Genomic DNA, 18,628 nt, shown 5'->3' on the forward strand with positions numbered 1-18,628 from the left:
AAAATATTAATTTGCATGTTTTGTGCCGTGAAATTTGCTGCACAACTTTTTCTACTAATGTCGAGAAGTGTGTGTGTGTGTGTGTGTGTGTGTGTGTGTGTGTGTGTGTGTAAGAGTTATGTGAGAAGGCTTTGTTTTAGAGTCGTGCATTCGTGTTTGTGTTTGACACGAAAAATTGTACGAATTTGACCCTCTTCCAGTGCGAATTTCGCAAAATGCCGCTTTATTGCACGATACGATTTTCTCAGCAATGTTGTGCCCAAATTTCATCCTCCTCGGCCTTACCGTTTGTGCTGCACGAATAGCAGTCAGTCAGTCAGTCAGGACAAACAGTTTTATATATATAGATAAAAGCAAAGCTTCAAAATTGTAAACATATTTTTTAGAATATATTAAAAATACATTTTTTAAATAAAAATATAAAATATTATATGATAATTAATTTATATATTTGTTTTTTAACAAATAATTTGTTATAGCTTGTACGTAATACAAACCCTTTTCCTTTCTTTTCTTTCCAACCCTCTTTTAATAGGTTTGATGTGCTGGTGAATGGCGGTGGTGCAGTTACCCTGCAATTCCAGCGTTCACCCTTCCGTCCACTCACTCGCACCGTGTTTGTACCCTGGAATCGCATTGTGGTGTTGCCACCGGTGCAAATGCAACTGAGCGACGACGATGAAACCACCAGTCGCAATATCAAGTAAGTTGCCCGATATGTGGTGCAATTGTGGTGCGGTCACACTGACACTTTGTATCTGATTTAATTCTCATAGGGTGGCACCATTGAATCCGGCCTTGACATTCCTCAATTCGATACATTATCATACGGCCGATGAGGCAAACGATGCGAGCAAGATTTGCATGGATCATGATCATGAGAAGCTCAAGCCACAATTGATTAGCACCTGGATGCCCAATGGAGTCGGGGCGATGCCCGGCAAGAGGGTTATCTTTGCCGAGACACAGGTGAGTCAACAATTACCGAATCTTTAACTTTTACTTGTCCCATTCCATTTCTTAGCTCTGCTTTTGCCTGTTTCCCGTTTTGTCTTTTGTCTTTTACTTAAAATTTTACCTGACATCTTCTACTTCATTTTTGACTCATCCTCGTCTCCTTTTCCTAAGGTCTATCGCCTGCTCTCTCTTTCTAATGCCACTCCTAATTAGCGGTCCTGGCAGCAGCTGGACTCTGCGTAGTTTTAATTAATTTAAAGTTCGCCTTAATGACATTATAACTTTGCATCTAACACAACGCTCAGGCACAAGCACAAGCACATACATTAATTCTCCACAAAGAGAGAGACAGAGACAGACAGAGCAAGAGATAGAAAGAGAGCGATAGAGGGAGTGAGTGGGAGAGCATTACATTTAATTGCTGCATGCGAGCCGTGTGCCAGCTGTGCTTTCAAGTCGACCGCAAGGCTTAATAACCAACTCACTTAGTGGCAGCGACAATTGTAATGTTAATTCTCATTCTCAAAACCCACTCTCTCTCTCTTTCTGTCTCTCTTTCTCTCCCTCCTCTCCTCCTCTGTAAATGTCGCAACTTTTTACCTCTTTCCTTTGAGTTATGTGTTCTCATCTTAATATTTATTTTTTCCTTTGTCAACTGTCTTTATGCTTTTTAGTTTTTTTTTTAACTTCCTTATTCCCTTTTGATTGTACTTTTTCTTTTGTGCAATTGTAGGGAATTCTTTGTAAACACATATTTCCGACTCTTTCTTCTGATTAATTCCTTTTCTTTCTTGATTTTTGAGTTTCATATTCATAAAGGTTCCACTGTTGATATATCATTCCTTTCTAAGATCTTATAGGCTATTTCCACGACCACTCACATTTGCCACATTTGCTCACATTTGAATGTGCCTCATATTTGGCTTTCCACGACCAAATGTAAAACTGTTAAGACACTTAAAGCAAAGCAGCTGTTCGGCTTCTGTGCACAAATTATAAAAAGCAGACAATAACAACATTTTATTATTTATTATGATATTATAATTGGCGCAAATTTAATGCCTACCGTTTTTATTGATGAAAACAGCTGGTTAAGGTGATAATTGATTATTTTTAAGAGTTTATCGATAAACATCGCGTGTTCGATAAAAAAATACTGAAATTCACAGGGTCGAATGACAAAAAAATCGGCTCATTCATTATGAATGAGCCAAAATGATCATTCGGATTTTGTACTGAAATGAAGTCCACATTCGGGTCAGATGATGAAAATGGCGTCGAATGAGCCAAATGTGCTGTCGTGGAAATAGGCTATAACATGTTTGAATTTCTTTTGCATCAGTTCTTAGTTGCACTCTTTTGATATAGACATCTGGATTGTTTTTGAAGATTCCGTGAATTTCTCTTTGTTTTCTTATCCAAAAGGAATTCACTATCTATAAGAACATTAAACTGATCATTGACTCCTTTTCCGCTCTTTCTATTCGTCTTCAAACAGATCGTGCAGGAGTCCATTCAAATTCCCGGCTCCGATTTGCATCTCACATATCAATCATCGCAGGCTTCGGGCTACTTGAGCATTGTGCGCATGCGTCTGACCTCGGAGACAATACCAAAGACATTGACCCATGTGCATGTGGGTGTTGAAATCGAGGGAGCACTCCATGTGAAGACCTACGAGGCCGATCCGAATCTCATTCACACATTCGCATGGAATAAACGCAATGTGTATAGGCAAAAGGTTTACGGGGTGACCATCGCACGGATTTCCGTGGGTTACCAGCACAACACGTGCCAGACTCCGGTTTGGATAACGCAGACAGCCAAGCTGCAGGGCTACGATGTGGACATCTCGGACATTGGTGGCTGGGGACTGGACATCCATCATCATTACAACTTCCACGAGGGCATTCTACAGAAGGGAGACGGCAGCACACTTCATATGAAGGAGTATCCACGCACCGTTAAGGTCGTTATGGGTACGGGACTACAGCGACCGCTCAATTGTCCGGATTACTGCAATGGCGTTGCCAAGGATGCCAAGCTGTTGACACCCATCGCCTTGGCCACCGGACCCGACGGCAGTCTCTATGTGGGCGACTTCAATCTCGTGCGACGCATTACACCCGACGGCAAGGTCTTTACCATACTCCAATTGAGCGCTACCCAGGTGTCCTATCAATATTATCTCGCTGTCTCGCCGGCCGATGGACACTTGTATATTTCCGATCCGGAACGTCATCAGATCTTGCGACTGTTGCGTCTGGAGAAGGTCAAGGATCCGAGTATTAACAGTGAGCCCGTTGTGGGCAGCGGTCAGCGTTGCATACCCGGCGATGAGGGCAATTGCGGCGACGGCGGAGCTGCTCTCCAGGCACGTCTCTCCCATCCCAAGGGCCTGGCGATCGCTGCCGATCGTACCATGTACATTGCGGATGGCACCAACATTCGAGCCGTCGATCCCAAGGGCATTATTCACACACTCATTGGCCATCATGGTCATCACAATCATTGGAGTCCCGCTCCTTGTTCCGGCACCCTTATGGCCAATCAGGCTCAGCTGCAATGGCCCACAGGCTTGGCCCTAAGTCCACTGGATGGATCGCTGCATTTCATCGATGATCGTCTCGTCCTGCGTCTCACCTCGGACATGAAGATACGCGTTGTGGCTGGCACTCCGCTGCACTGCAGCAACAATGGTCAGGACAGTCGCGTGAACAAGACGGCAACGGATAATGTCTTGGGCACTGTGTTGGCCATGGCCTTTTCACCCTTTGGCGATCTTTATATTGCCGACAGCGATTCGCGGCGTATCAATTCCATTCGCGTTGTGGACACAGCTGGCAATATGCGTTATTTTGCTGGCAAACAGGAGGGCACAGGGTAAGTACTCTCTCTCCTTCTCTCTCTCACTCTTAGTTTGACCCTTTGACCCACTGATGGGTGCCTGAGCTTGTAACTTGTTTATGCGCATATTTGACCCAATTATCAAGGGGGGTCAACTTCGATATTTGCATTTTGGCAAACGATAGCAGCACAATTGCCTCTCGTTGGCTTCTGGAGCTGGGGTGGTGCGGTGGTGCTGCGGTGGTGCTGCGGTGGTGCACTGCTGCAGCATAAATAATGAAAATTCAGCTGCTGTTGCACAAAATTTTTGCAAATATACCAAAAGTCGGCTATCAATGAAATTGCGCAGACAGAGACAGCTATATATATACATTTTTATATCTATATATATGTTTATGCATATATGTGTGTATTAATGTACGTGTGTGTGTGTTTCAATCGATATGTCGCATTGAGAGTTTACTGTATTTGACTTGATTAAAACGCTTTTTAAAGCATCACAAACGTTGACCAAAAAATTAATTGGAATTTCGAACATTTCGGGGATTTCCCCATTGGCAATGTATATACATCTACATCTACATATACATGTGTGTGTTCCTGTGTGTGTGCGTGTGTGTGTGTGTGTGTGTGTGATGGCCACTGAGGCACTCGGGCTATTTGCACAATGTGCTGTTGTTGCTCAGGCAGATTTGCAGTTTGTAGAACAATAAACAGTGTTGGCAAGTGCATGAAAACGCCAATGACTGAAAAACAACAAAAATTTTACACGTTAATACAAAAGCATTGCATAAATTCTTAAATTTGAAACCTGAACAGATTTTATGGTCAGCTTTTCGTTTCGAAAAAGAAAGGAAAATTTTTACATAAATTATAATTTTATATTTTACGTGCTTTTGGAACACTAAAATATTAAAATGAACGTCTTATGTTGAGCTAAATTCTTTAAAATATTTTATTTTAACTTCATTTAACTTTATGCCTACAAAATCTAAATAAGTTGATAAACTATGCGGCAAATAATATAATATTTTTTATTTATAAAATTAAATCAAGTTTCGAGACAAAATTTTAGACCGAAGTTTTTCCAAAATTAGTTTAGACACACACATTTGTTAAGTTTTTATGATATTACTTTGCAAAATGTACTTTGTATAAACAATATGATAAACAAAGTATATAAATAGAAATGAACAGTGTTGTTAAGTGCACTACAAATGAATTTGTGTTTGAAAAAATCTAAATTTACTGAGAAATGTACGAAAAATTGACTTGAAATGAAACTAGAAGAAGTTGGATAGAAATGAAATGATTGCTTATAGAGTGTGTCTATAACTGTTAGATGATCTTTTTCATTCCCTCTCTCTCTCGATGTCTGTTTCTCCCTCCCTCTGGTGAGTTGAGTGTAGCAAAAAGTGTTGCCAACTAAAGCAATTAATTTGGTTCGCTGCTTGTCAGAGACTGCCCCAAGCGAGCAGCTAGTGAGAGATAGAGACAGAGAGAGAGAGAGAAGAGGGAAAAATGAGACACACACACACACACAGACACACACTCATATGCTTGCTACTTTATGCAGTGGCAGTTTATTTAATCTAATAGAATTTCTATGGCGCACAATTTGATGGACTAAACTGATGAGTTGGGACTCTAGGTGTGTAGTAGGGTTAAATCGGTTGGGGAGGGTTAAGCATTGGGAATGGCGCAGGTGCTGCCAAACTGTGAAGCAGTTGTCTCCCTCCCCCATCCTCTTGGAGGCGTGGCAGACGCGGCAGACGTGGCAAAGTAATTAGCAGACACCGCAAAACGAAGCGCCAACGACAGAAACTATAAATCAACCTTTTTATAGAGGAGTCTCCTTTGACATGGTGATAAGGGGGGAATTCGAAGCAAGTGGGGAGGGGCGGGGGGGTGGTTTAAGGGGTTCGGCTGTTGGCGATAAGCGAGGCAAGCGAACAGACCAGAACAAGGGACTCTGCACTTTACTTTTAGAATGTTTATCGAACAAACAATGTCATCATAAATACGCGTCCAAGCCACACTCCCTACTCCCTTACCTACTCCCTTCCCTGCTTCATGCCCTGGTCTGTTTACTCCATTCCGGCTTGGGCACTTTGGAAGTCATAGCAAAGTTGTGGGAGTCGCAAGGCGTGGTCCGCGACATGTAAACGATGCCTGCGCCATAGATAACGACAACAACTGGCAACAGTGGGTTAGGATGGTTTGGGATGGTTTGGGATGGTTGGGATGGTTCGGATGGTTGGGATGGTTCGGTTGTTGGTTGGCTTAACGCTCTAAGCATTTCCTGTTGCATTACTAACGCTCTCTCTCTCTTCTTTTACCCTTTCTCCACTCTCTCTGCCTTTAACAGCACACAAACCTGCGATTGTGCGATTGGAAATGGAAGCAATGGCTCCGCGGCAAGTGGTTTAACTGTGGGCAATGGCGGTGCATATTCAACGACCGTGAATCCGACACGCAATAATGGCGGCACGACGCCAACGACACCATCTGGCGGAAACGGAAATAATGGCAGCTCAGCCAATGCCAATGGCAACAACCTCGGCATCATCAGCAGCAGCGGCGCCTGTGTCTGTGGTGGCTCCGCTCTCGCGGCAGCCGGTCTCGGTGCTGCTGCTGGCGGTGCTAACTCGGCCACTCTCGCTGGCATTGTCGCTGGCGGCAGTTTAATGTCCACCGGACCCACAACCACCACAACGGTGCTCCTTGGAGCCAAGACAACAGCTGGCGCCGCCGGCTCCAATCTCAACTCCGGCGCCACCCTCAACGACGACGGCACTCTGAGCAATGCGGAGACACTTCTCTCCTCCAACGCCCGCTTCCAAGCCATCTCAGCCATTGCTGTGGCCCAGGACGGTGTCATCAATGTGGCCGATCAAGGTGAGTCCAAGTCGGAAGACCATTTAGACAATAATCTATACGTACAGCATATAGATTTAGTTGGGGAATGTATAAAGACAAGGAAGAGAAGTAAATGGAGAAGTTAAAGGTTAACTGAGTAGAGAAATTCTGGAAGGAGTGAGGTGAGAAGAGTATAGAGAAGTAAAATGAGAAGTGGAGTATAAAGTATAGTAAGAAGCGAAAGAAGAAGTCATTTGATAAATACAAAGATAAAGAAATGAAGAAAGAATTTAATAGAGTAGTGAAGTAACATGAGAAGTTCAGTAAATACCGAAAGAAGAAGCATAAGAAGGAGTCAAGAGAGAAGTTTAAAGAGAAACATAAGAAAGAAGTTTTAAGAACAACAAATGAAGCAGAACAAGAAGTAAAGAAGTAAAAGTAAACAAGTGAAGGGAGAAGTTAAAGGTGAACTGAGTAGAGAAATGCATGGAGGAGTAAAGTGAGAAGAGAATAGAGAAGTAAAAACATAAGTGGAGTATAAAGTAAAGTAAGAATTTGAGAAGTTTAAAGAGAAGCGAAGAAAGAAGTTGATAGTGGAGTGAAGTGAGAAGAGAAGTAAAGTGAAACGCGAAGGAAGACGCATAAGAAGGAGTCATGAGAGAAGTTTAAAGAGAAACAAAATAAAGAAGTTCTAAGAACAACAAAAGAAGCAAAACAAGAAGTAAAGAAGTAAAAGTAAACAAACTAATTGAGAAGTAAATGAATGACAAAGAAAAGTGATAGAATTGTATTAGTATTAGAAGTACAAAACGAGAAGAAGGTCAAGAAGCAGGAATGCGAAAGAAGCAACGAGAAGTAAGATAAACGAAAGTGAAAGCTGTGGATTGTTTAACTCGATTTCAATGGATATTTATTTTTTTTTTCTGCTTATTATATGTAAGTTCCTGTAGCTCGAGGCTTGTAATTAGCATAGTTTGACCTTCTTCCTGCCCCCTTTGAAGACCTGGGAACTTTCCCAATACCCGCTTCGTTGCCCCCCTTAAAATGAGGTTTTTGTCATTGCTCTAATTCTTATCGCTCGTCAACCTTTGATGGTCCTCTTTTTTGTCTCTGTCTCCCTCATTCTCTCGCTCTCTATCTTTCACACGCTTTCGTCCGTTCACTTTGTTTCGCTTTCAATTAACGCAACAATTTTTCACACATACATACACACACACACACATACACATGGATTGGCACTTAAGCTGTAAGCTTTTAATGAAGCTTATTTACGTTTTGCTGGAATCTTCTCTCTCTCTCTCTCTCTTTCTGTCTCTGTCTCTGTCTCTGTCACTGTCTCTTCCTCTCGCTGTAACGCTACTCTACCTTTTGAGCATCGCTGAATGTCTTGTCTACACACACACACATACACACACACACACACACACTCGCTTGATTAATGCATGCTCATAGAGCCCAGAGTTGCCACAGTGTGAAGAGGAAAGTAAAAGAAGGGCAAATTTGGTAGTTGCTGGAATAGGGTAGAAAATTAGAAGGTGTCGGTTTAGCGGGTTTCACTTTCCCAAAGGCAGGGGGAAACAGGTAGGCAGGAGGGGTAAGTCCGTGCTAGAGCGAGCATTACTTTCGCCAATTTCGCGTCGAGTTGATAATAAGATTGATTTTCACTTTTTCGCTTATTCCCCCTGCCTGTTTCCCCCTGTTTCCCCCTCTCTCTCTCTCTCTCTCTCTTTTTACGTGGCTCTACTTCTTGCTCTTCTTCCCCTCACTTCTCGGCCAGCTTGCTCTCACTCTCCAGCTTTGCTTTTATGCTGGCAATCACTCACACGTGGCCAATGACGCCGTCGCCATCGTCATCTCAAGGGGAGGTTGCAAGAGGGCAGGTTGTAAGGGGGGAGGGGGGATTGGCGGAGCAAACCCAGGACTAAAACTTGATTAATTATAGCCATTGATTTGCTTTCCACGACTTCAGCTGCTTTAGCTTCTTCTTCTTCAGCCACTTCATTGACGTTGTCCGTCCTGCCTTTCATTAATTTGTGTTGCGCGGCAACAGCCCCTCTCCCTAACCCTCCCTTCCACCCCTCCCTTGCTTCTATTTACCCCGCTTCCGGCGAGCTGCAACATCGTTAACGTCGCCTTCGTCGTCATCGTTGTCTGGGCCATTGTCGAAATTTATTAATTACATTTTTGGTCTTATCAAATTACGTTTTGCTAATGCACTCAAATTTATACCTTGCCACGCCTCCTTTTACTCTCCCTCTCTCTCACACTCTGCTCTCTCTCTCTCTCTTCGTTTTACTTCGCTCTGTTTTAGCTGTTGTTGTTTTTTTGAGCTTTTGCTTTTGGTTCTTTGCCGTTTTGCTCTTTCATGCAGTTGTTGAAGAACTTTGGCTCCGTTATTTATTGGCGGCCATTTTGTTTCTGGCCAACTCTGCCTGTTACCTGGCTGTATAAGCAAGTGCGTGTGTGTGTGTGTGTGTGTGTGTGTGTGTGTGTGTGTGTGTGTGTGTGTGTGTGTGTGTGTGTGTGTATTTACAACGTCCTAATTTGTCCTGGTTCGAATTGTGACGGAAATTGGTTTCGCTTTTTTACTTGACTCACAACCAATGTCTACCCCTCTCTCTCTCTTTCCCTCTCTCTCTCTCACTCTTCCTCTCTGCCCCAGTCGCTTCATGCTTTAGCCATAATGGCCAATTACAACCGACAAAAACAACAACAAACTGTGACAATTGGTCAACTTTGTTGTTGCTGCTTTTGCTGCAATTGTTGTTGTTGTTGTTGTTGTGCATCATGTCATTGCTCCTATTGACATTATTATTATTATTATTATTGCCACGTTTTGTGTTTTGCAATGTGTCGCAAATTCAACATCTGCTTTTGTTGCTCGCATTTAACAATTTTTCCTCATTTTTCCTACATTTCGAAATTCAAGCAAAAATACAAAGTTAGAAAATACGATCGAAATTTGCCAAATAAAGGAAATGTACCATTTTCCCCCAATTACACGTGTGTGTATGTATGTGTATATATATGTACATATGTGTGTGTATATGTCAATTTGTTTGCAGTTGTTTCATTTCCTTCAAAGAGAAAACTGACAAATTTATATCAGTTTTCGAAGACGCACAGGAAACAAGTTTTCTTTCCCTTTTCCATCTGTTTGTTTGATATTCTTTTATTTTTTATTTTTTGATTGACAACTTAAGAATTTCTTTGCCTATGAATAAAAGAGTGTGTTCTTTTCTTCAGCTGTCATATTTCTTAAGTTAAAAAGAAATTCAGATATGTTTTTAATACAACTACAATTTAGAGCATCAATTTAAAGATGTAGAAACAATAAATGTATACAGAGAGAAAAAGCAAGAGGAGGAAAAATAAAAAATATTATTTTTCAGTTGAGTTGACTATTTTTAATAAAAATGGATTTTATGAACTCGTTTGATTGTCAAAATAAAATAATAGAGTTGAAGTAGTTGAAAATTGCTTTGGCGAAAGAGGAATTTTTGATTTTATGTATATGTAGATCACTAGAAAAAAGTAGAGAGAAAAATGCAGTAGATAAAAATAGATACAAAGAGAAGTTAAAAGACTGCAATTGAGTGAGAAAGATTGATAGGAAAACAGTTCGCAGAATGCCAATTTAGGGAAAGTATTGAACACAACCGTCAATAAATGGAGTATATAAGGTACGAGAAAAAATAAGTATATAATCTGAGAGTTGTTAAGATACTCTTAAAACTAGAGAGTGGAGAGTAATTGCGATTTGAATGACATTTCGCAACACTACAACAAATGAGGCTTGAAATCAGCGAAGCTGAACGATAAACGACCAACCAACCGATAGACCGATAGTTACACAAAACCAAATACCGATACAATGTGAGCGTATGGGCGTATGCCATAAAAACAAACACACACACACACATACATTGAGAAGAGAGGAAGCAGGGAAGTAGGAGTAGAAGTAGATGTAGGGTAAAGGCGACACAATGGCAACAACCCCTTTTTAGAGAAGCGTCGAGCACAAACAAGTTGTTCACTTTATGGGGTCATTACCATTACATTACATTACATTATACCACAGAGAGAGAGAGAGAGAGGAGAGAGAGGGGCGGTGTCACGCCCTCGCCAACCTTTGGCATTGCATTGGAATTCGCTCAATTGTTGGCGCTGTGCCAATGTCCTTTCTCTGTCCTTCTCCACAAAGTGCCCGACTTTCAGGTTCAGTTCCAAAATAATAACTAGTAGGAAAGTGAACACTATCCGACTTATGAGATCCGCTACTTATAAGGTAAAAACTCTAATTATGCAAGCCAAAATTACAAGGCTTATTACAGAAAAAAAATATTCCAGGATTCCACGATAAAATCAATTAAAACAGATTTTCTTAAAGCAAGTTTTTTGAATTTTTTCAAATATTTAGGGCTTCTTTGACTATTGTCTTAATTTAAAAATAATATCTTAAATACATACATACAAAATACATATTAAGAAGTTAATCCTACATCTAGAAGAACTCAGCTGCTCATGCTGATTAAGTATATATATACTTTATGTGTTCTTCTTTCTTTTTTTAACTAAGTTAATAACCCCTGTGCACCCTTTGTTAGCCCAGGGTCGAAAAATGAAAAGGAATGCAAGAAATCTTTTTACAAAATGAGACCCCATAATGGGGTGTCTCTCTCTCTCTCTTTCTTTCCCTCCATCTTATTCACTGCGCTGTGTTTCTGGGTAAATGAACTGTAACGCAATCAAATCAGCACTGACAGGCAACCGCAGCAACAACAGCAACAATCAGCAAACAATCTATTAAATATTTTATTATATGTATTATATGTGTGTGTGAGTGTTGTATGTGTGTGTGTGTGTGTGTGTGCCACGCTAATACGCATAATGATTCAAATTGTAAATTGTGAATTGTGAATGAGTGCATGAATGAATGCTCGTAATTGCAACTGTGATTCAAGCAAACTGCGTACAGTTACTGCCAGCAGTAATGCTACGAACAACTCTAACTAGAGCTGAGCACGTGCTTCAAGCTCAATTTTGAATAGGAAAATTAGGGAAACTTGTAGAGGGCAATTGAGTTACAGTACGTCTATAAGTATGAAGTCTAAAATGATCGAAAAAGTGAGGTATAAAAAGAAGTTTTAATAAATCAGGGATGCGACTTTTAATATTTAAAAACGAGTAAAAAACTCAATATATAAGAAAGACGTTTTTTATTTATGAATTTATTATTAAATATATGAAAGCTTCACTCTTCTTTACTTTAAATATATATAAATATTAAATATTAGAAAACGAGTAAATAACTCGATATATAAGAAAGACGTTTTTTATATATGAATTCACTATTAAATATGTAAAAGCTTCTCTCTTCTTTGCTTTAAGAAACCTTTATATTTCTCCCTTTTAAACTTCCTCTGCAACATTCTCTTGTTCTCTCGCATAATTGCTCTTCTTCCAAAAGTAATTCTTTTCTTTTTTTCTTACTTTAATAATACTATTCTCGTTTTCTATGATCCTATTTTGTATTCCCTTTGAATCGCATTGTAAGCTCTTTGTATCGATATTGTTCGTGACACGCTAGAAAGCACGACAGAATTGTGCAACACTAAATTTGCAGTACTTTTCAGTCAGTCTTGTACAGTTGCTTTCTCACAGCAGCAAGTTCTATGTATTTCCAATCTAATTCTCTTTCTCTTACTATCTGACTGACTGTCTGTCTTGCTGTCCAACTGTCTGATGCTCCCGCTGTCTGTCCATCTGAATGTCTGAGTGTCTGTCATCAGTGTTTGCCATGCAAAGCTGGCAAGCAAGCAAATTTATGCAAATCCAAAGCGATTTTCCAACACTAACTAAAATGAAACGCAACGGCAACAACAATAACAATAACAATAATGGACAACAGCTAGCAAATTGCACAAAAATACTTAAGGCACACTAACAGACACAGACACACACACACACACACACACACACACACACACACACACACACACACACACACACACACACACAGTAGCACAACTAGCAACACTTTTGTTTTTGGTGCAGAGATTTTAAAACTTGAAACGTTTTATGAGCAGGCGAAAACAACAAAAATAAGTGAACAGAAAGAGTTGTTGAAGAAGGAAAAAGGAAAAGAAAAGAGAGAAGGGTTATAGGTAAATATAGGAGAAGGGGCACTTGGAGGGGGGTGGGGGGAGAGTCAGAGTGTGGACGTTGTAAAAACAAACAGCTGCCAAGAAGAAGTTGGCATTTTGCTTAAGCAAATGCAGTCAGAGAGAGAGAGAGAGAGAGAGAGAGAGAGAGAGAGAGAAAGAGAGAGATTGAGTGAGTGAGAGAAAAAGGGAAGGATGAGGCCAAAAACAGAGATAGTGTTAGAGTTGAAGGGAGGGAATTAGGAGTAGAAGGAGGATACAACAAACCAATTTAATGACCGTTTTGTAGGTATTTACACAAATTTAATACCCTATAGCCATAAATCAAAGCAAATGGGGTATATTATAATAAAGAAATAGAGAGAAAAATATAGAAGATATGGAGATATGAGCTATAAAAGTCGAGGTCATACAATTAAGCGAAGAAAACTCAGGGAATTTGTCGAAAAAAGTTAGGATATTAAGTATACGCACAGTGACTCCAGTTTGGAGTTATATAAGAAATTTAGGAAACCCAAAAAAGTTCTTTTTGTGTCATGCCTAAATCCCATAAGGTATTAAAATGTCGAGTATGCTCTTTATTTTTGTTTTTTTTTGGTTTGAAAGGCAAGCAATTGGGTAAAGAAAAGCGTTAACTATTGAAATAAAAGCGTAATATGTTTGCAACTGTTTAAAAATGAGAGCTCTTAAACTTGTAGCATACTCTTCAGTTTTTTTTTTTTTTTTTTTTTATTAAAAATATACTAAAATTTTAACAAAGGATGAGTGTCTTGCTACCTTACAAGGCAACTTAAACTAATCAGAAATTAAACCAAAAATAAAAATAAAAACAAAATTATTTATGATAGAACATAACAATGAATTAAAGATAACTTATAAGGAGGAGGTTTAAGGGGTGATACTGGGGAATTTATATATAAGAATTGGAACTCTTAAACTTGTAGCATACTTCTCAGCTGGCATTTATATATTAATTTGTATTAGCTAACCTAACTCTTTATGTTTTCTGTTCTGTATAAGACTAAGAACCTTTTTAGTTTAGCTTATACCTAGGTATATAGTATAAGAGATATATCTAGCTATATAGTCAGTTGTATAAGCTTACTTTAATTTTGATCATCTCTTCTTACCTTTCTCTTACGTTGTTATTTGCGCTCTCTTTCCTTGCAGGCTCTCTCCATGTGCTCGCCTTGGAGCATTATCTGCCGTCGCACGATGAGAACGGCGAATTCCACATACCCTTCCCGCCATCCAGTGAGATCTATGTGTTCAATCGCTATGGCCAGCATGTGGCGACTAAGGATCTGACATCGGGCAAGACACGTTATTCGTTCCTCTACTCGAAGAATACGAGCTTCGGTCGGTTGTCGACGGTGACGGATGCTTCGGGAAATAAGATACAGTTCCTCAGGGATTACAGCAATGTGGTGAGCTCCATTGAGAATACACAGGATCACAAATCGGAGATACAGATCAATGGAATTGGCATTATGACGAAACTGAGCGAGAAGGGACGTCAGGAGATTGAATTGGATTACGACAGCAATACGGGACTCTTGAATTCCCGTTCATCCGGCGGCGAGACGTACATCTATCAATATGATGAATTCGGACGTGTAACGGGCATGATCCTGCCAAGCGGTGAGATCGTACGCATCACCTCACAGCTGGCGGATAACAAGGGACTAACTGTTTATGTCCATGCCTCCGTCGAGTCGCTGTTCTCCCGGGAACGTGTCACGTCCAATGGCGTCGGCGGATCCGGAGATGCCAACGAGCTGCTGGTACTAGGCGGTGTCCGATCCACATTCCTGAAGCGTGGTCGAGCTCATGCCGATGCGGAGCTAAAGGCTAACAATACCCTGGTCATTCATGGAGCAAATGGGGTTGTGGTCGAGGCTTCTGCCGTCGCCAGACATCCATTGCTGGAGGCCGCATTGCCCGTGGAGGCAGAGATGTTGGCCATGTGGTCACATCAGAGCGTTACAATGGGCGATGGCCTGACCAACTCCATGTATTCCGTTTACAATCTGGTTGGGGATGTGCGTAATCCTCAGCAGACACTGAATCGCGAGATCTGGGTGAATCAATCGCGTGTGATTGGCGTTGAGTTCGATCAGTACACGAATCGGGAGACCTTCTACGATGCTCAACGTACACCGATCTTGATAGTGGCCTACGATCAATCGGGTCTACCCAAATCCTACTTCCCCGCAAACGGTTATCCTGTGAATATCACCTACGACCGTTTCAATCGGGTCGAAGGCTGGGCCTGGGGACCTGCCGAACTCAAGTACAGCTACGACCGTCATGGTCTGCTCTCGGAAATCACCTCGCAGCAGGATGGCATCATTTCCTTTGTCTACAACGATTGGAATCTTGTCTCCGAGATCGGTTTGGCCAGTCAACGGAAATTTGTGCTGCAGTACGATGACGCCGGAGGATTGAGACATGTGGTCCTACCGTCGGGTACCCGTCACAGCTTTAGCATGCAGACCTCCATTGGCTTTATACGTTGCACCTACACACCGCCGGGCAGCACCCGTGCCTACTTGCAGCACTACAGTCATGCGGGAGCATTGCTTCAGACGATATTACCCGGAGACGGAGCAAGGATCGTGTACCGTTACAATGCAGCCGGACAGCTGACGGAGGTGGTGCATGGCGATGGACGGAGTGAGTTCCAGTATAATGATGCTACCGGTATGCCCAGCACTGTATCGCATGCGGAACGTGAGCTCGAATATCGCTGGGACTTTGAATACTCCGCCGGACTCTTGACCGAGGAGCGTATCGATTATGTGGCCAAGACGGGTTTGAGCAATGCCAAGTTCAGCTATGAATACGACAGCCAGTTAAGGGTGGTGGCCCTACAGGGACGCATCGGTGGCCAGAGTTTGCCCAGTCAGGCCTATGCCTACGATAGACGCACCGGACAGCCCAGCCTCATCGGCCAGTTCAAGTTCACGCGTCCGGCCTTGAATCAGACCCAATTGCATGATGGTACCGCCGGATTTACGCGTACCGTCGACGGTCGCTTCCAGACACAGCGCATGGCATTGACCATACATCGCCTGGAGGTGTTCCGCATGGAGTTCTCCTATGGGGTGCATGGTCGCATCTCCCAAACGAGGACATACACCCGCAACATGGCGGTCAACAGCTATACGAATGTGAAGAACTACACCTGGGATTGTGATGGCCAGCTTGTGGGTGTGGAGGCACAGGAACCTTGGGGTTTCCGCTACGATGACAACGGCAATCTCCTGTCACTTACCTATCGGGGTAACACCATTCCCATGGAGTACAATGCTCAGGATCGCATTGTCAAATTCGGCGAGGGTCAATACAAATACGATGCTCGCGGTCTGGTTGCGCAGAATGCGCGCGAGGAGAGATTCCATTACAATACCCAAGGTCTGCTCGTGCGCGCCTCGAAGAGGGGACGCTTCGATGTGCGGTATTATTACGATCATCTGAAGCGCCTGACCACACGCAAGGATAACTTTGGCAATGTCACACAGTTCTTCTATACGAACCAGCAGCGACCCTACGAAGTCTCCCAGATCTATTCGCCGCGGGATGGCAAACTGATGTCGCTGACCTACGACGATGTCGGCCATCTGATCTATGCCCAGGTGTATCGGCATAAGTATTATGTGGCAACGGATCAGAGTGGCACGCCCCTCATGCTCTTCAATCAGTATGGTGAGGGTATTCGGGAGATAATGCGTTCTCCCTTCGGGCACATTGTCTACGACTCAAATCCGTATCTGTATTTGCCCATCGATTTTTGTGGCGGCATCTTGGATCAGGTGACGACGCTTGTGCACATGGGCGATGGACGTGTCTATGATCCATTGATTGGCCAGTGGATGTCGCCCGATTGGCAGCGGGTGGCGGAAAGGATCATCACCCCCACCCGACTCCATTTGTATCGCTTCAATGGCAACGATCCCATCAATGTGGGTCAGGAGCGTCATTATCCCGCTGATTTTGCCAGCTGGATGCGTACGCTCGGCTTCAATGTGGGCAACCTGATGCCACAACTGGCCAGAGATTTGTGGCAACCACCGGCACTGTGGGGTCGTCCACCCACCAATCCGATTTCCCTCAATATGCGACGCCCCTTCGATAATATACCCACCATGGCGGTGGAGAGTGGCTTCCTCGCCCATCTCAATGTCCGGCGCATGTCCGACTTTGAGCAGCTATCGGCACCACCAAGATCGGCACTGAAATGTGATGTGATGGATCCATCGCCGCGCAGCATTGGCTCCGATACGGAGCCACCGTTTGGCAAGGGCATTGTGGTTTCCCGCACCGCCGACGGCCAGGCGATTGTCTCGAGTGTGCCCGCTGCGAACGCCATCTATCGGGATGTCTACACGAGTGTCTTCAATCGCTCCAAGCTCTTGCCCTTCACATTTGTGGTGCACAATGCGCAGCAGGACTCGTTCTTCTTCGTCAAGGAGGATGCGTGGCGCGCCAGCGAGGATCGACAGCAGCTGAAGCGTCTGCAGGGACAGGTGAACACCACCTTCCATGAGATTACACGCGAATCAACGCCAGGTGGAGGTGTTGCAAGCAGCGGCTCTAACGGTGGTGCTAGCAGCGGCAGTAGCTCTTCATCTGGTGGTGCCTCGGCCTCCACGGGCAACTATCTGGATGTGAAGATCCATGGAGCACATGCGATCATCAATTTAAGATACGGCACCACCGTGGCCAAGGAGCAGCAGCGTTTGATGCACCACGCCAAATTGACGGCGGTGCGCAAGGCGTGGCATCGGGAGAAGGAGGCGTTGCGAAGTGGTTTAACCAGCGCATTGGAGTGGACACAACAGGAGTCCGATGAGATTGTCAAACAGAGCTATGCCAATAACTATGAGGGTGAGTACATCCATGATGTCGCCCTCTATCCGGAACTCGCCGAGGATCCCTACAACATCAAGTTTGTGAAGAAGAAGGGAGCCACCGGTGGTGCGGCGGGTGTTCCCAATGCCCGACGACGACGCAGTCTCAGTTGGTCAAGTGATGATCAGGATTCGACGGCGGATGCGAATGCGAATGCGGATGCGAATGCGGATATCGAAGCCGTTGCCTGTTAGCTTCTAGTTTAAATCATAAATGGCAAGAAAAACCCACTAAATATACATAATATATAGTATATATATATATATATATAATTAAAAACTATTTATAAATTATCAGTAATTACCGAGTATTATAGCCCCCCGCAGAGACAGGAACAGAAATAGAAACAGAAACAGATGCAGCTGGTTAAATAGAAAGAAAGAACGAAAGAGGGACAGAGAAAGACAGAGAGAGAGAGACAGACAGACAGAGAGAGAGAGAGAGGAAGGAAGGCGAACAACTGTACTAAATAATATTAAATAATAGGGCCTACCACAAGTAAATGTTAATCGAATTCATTTTTAAGTCAAGCTAAACAAGTTTTTTTTTTAAAACGTTAGTAACTAGATGCGACAGAGCAAATGCATATATATATAAAGATATTATAATAATTATAATATTATTATAATACATAGTTTAGCTCGAAATTTGAGAAAGTGAAAGCAAGCAAGGAAAACTGAAGAAAAAGGCTACTGCTTCATTCAGTCATACACATGTGTGTCTAACTCTATATTTCTGTATCTGTATCTGTGTGTCTGAACGATAAAGTATATAAATATATATATATATATACATCAGTGTAGAGCGTTAGTCGAACGTTAGTTATAAAACCATCGATCAAACCCCCAAAAATGATAAATCAAAGCCCAAAAACTCTAGATGTGAGT

General features: G+C 42.6%; 1 protein-coding gene across 1 annotated transcript in view; it reads left to right on the plus strand.

Annotated features, from left to right (window-relative positions):
- LOC117794172 (teneurin-a) overlaps window positions 1–17,958 on the plus strand; it is a 135,597-nt gene extending 117,639 nt beyond the window's left edge. Inside the window, exons 11-15 of the mRNA XM_034634691.1 lie at window positions 536–703; window positions 777–969; window positions 2,456–3,840; window positions 6,173–6,702; window positions 13,998–17,958. Coding sequence (XP_034490582.1) covers window positions 536–703; window positions 777–969; window positions 2,456–3,840; window positions 6,173–6,702; window positions 13,998–17,935 — 6,214 coding nt within the window. The 3' untranslated portion in view covers window positions 17,936–17,958. The remainder of the gene's footprint in view (window positions 1–535; window positions 704–776; window positions 970–2,455; window positions 3,841–6,172; window positions 6,703–13,997) is intronic.
- Window positions 17,959–18,628: the final 670 nt, after the last annotated feature.

This window comes from Drosophila innubila, chromosome X, assembly GCF_004354385.1.
Source record: "Drosophila innubila isolate TH190305 chromosome X, UK_Dinn_1.0, whole genome shotgun sequence".
NCBI lineage: Eukaryota > Metazoa > Arthropoda > Insecta > Diptera > Drosophilidae > Drosophila > Drosophila innubila.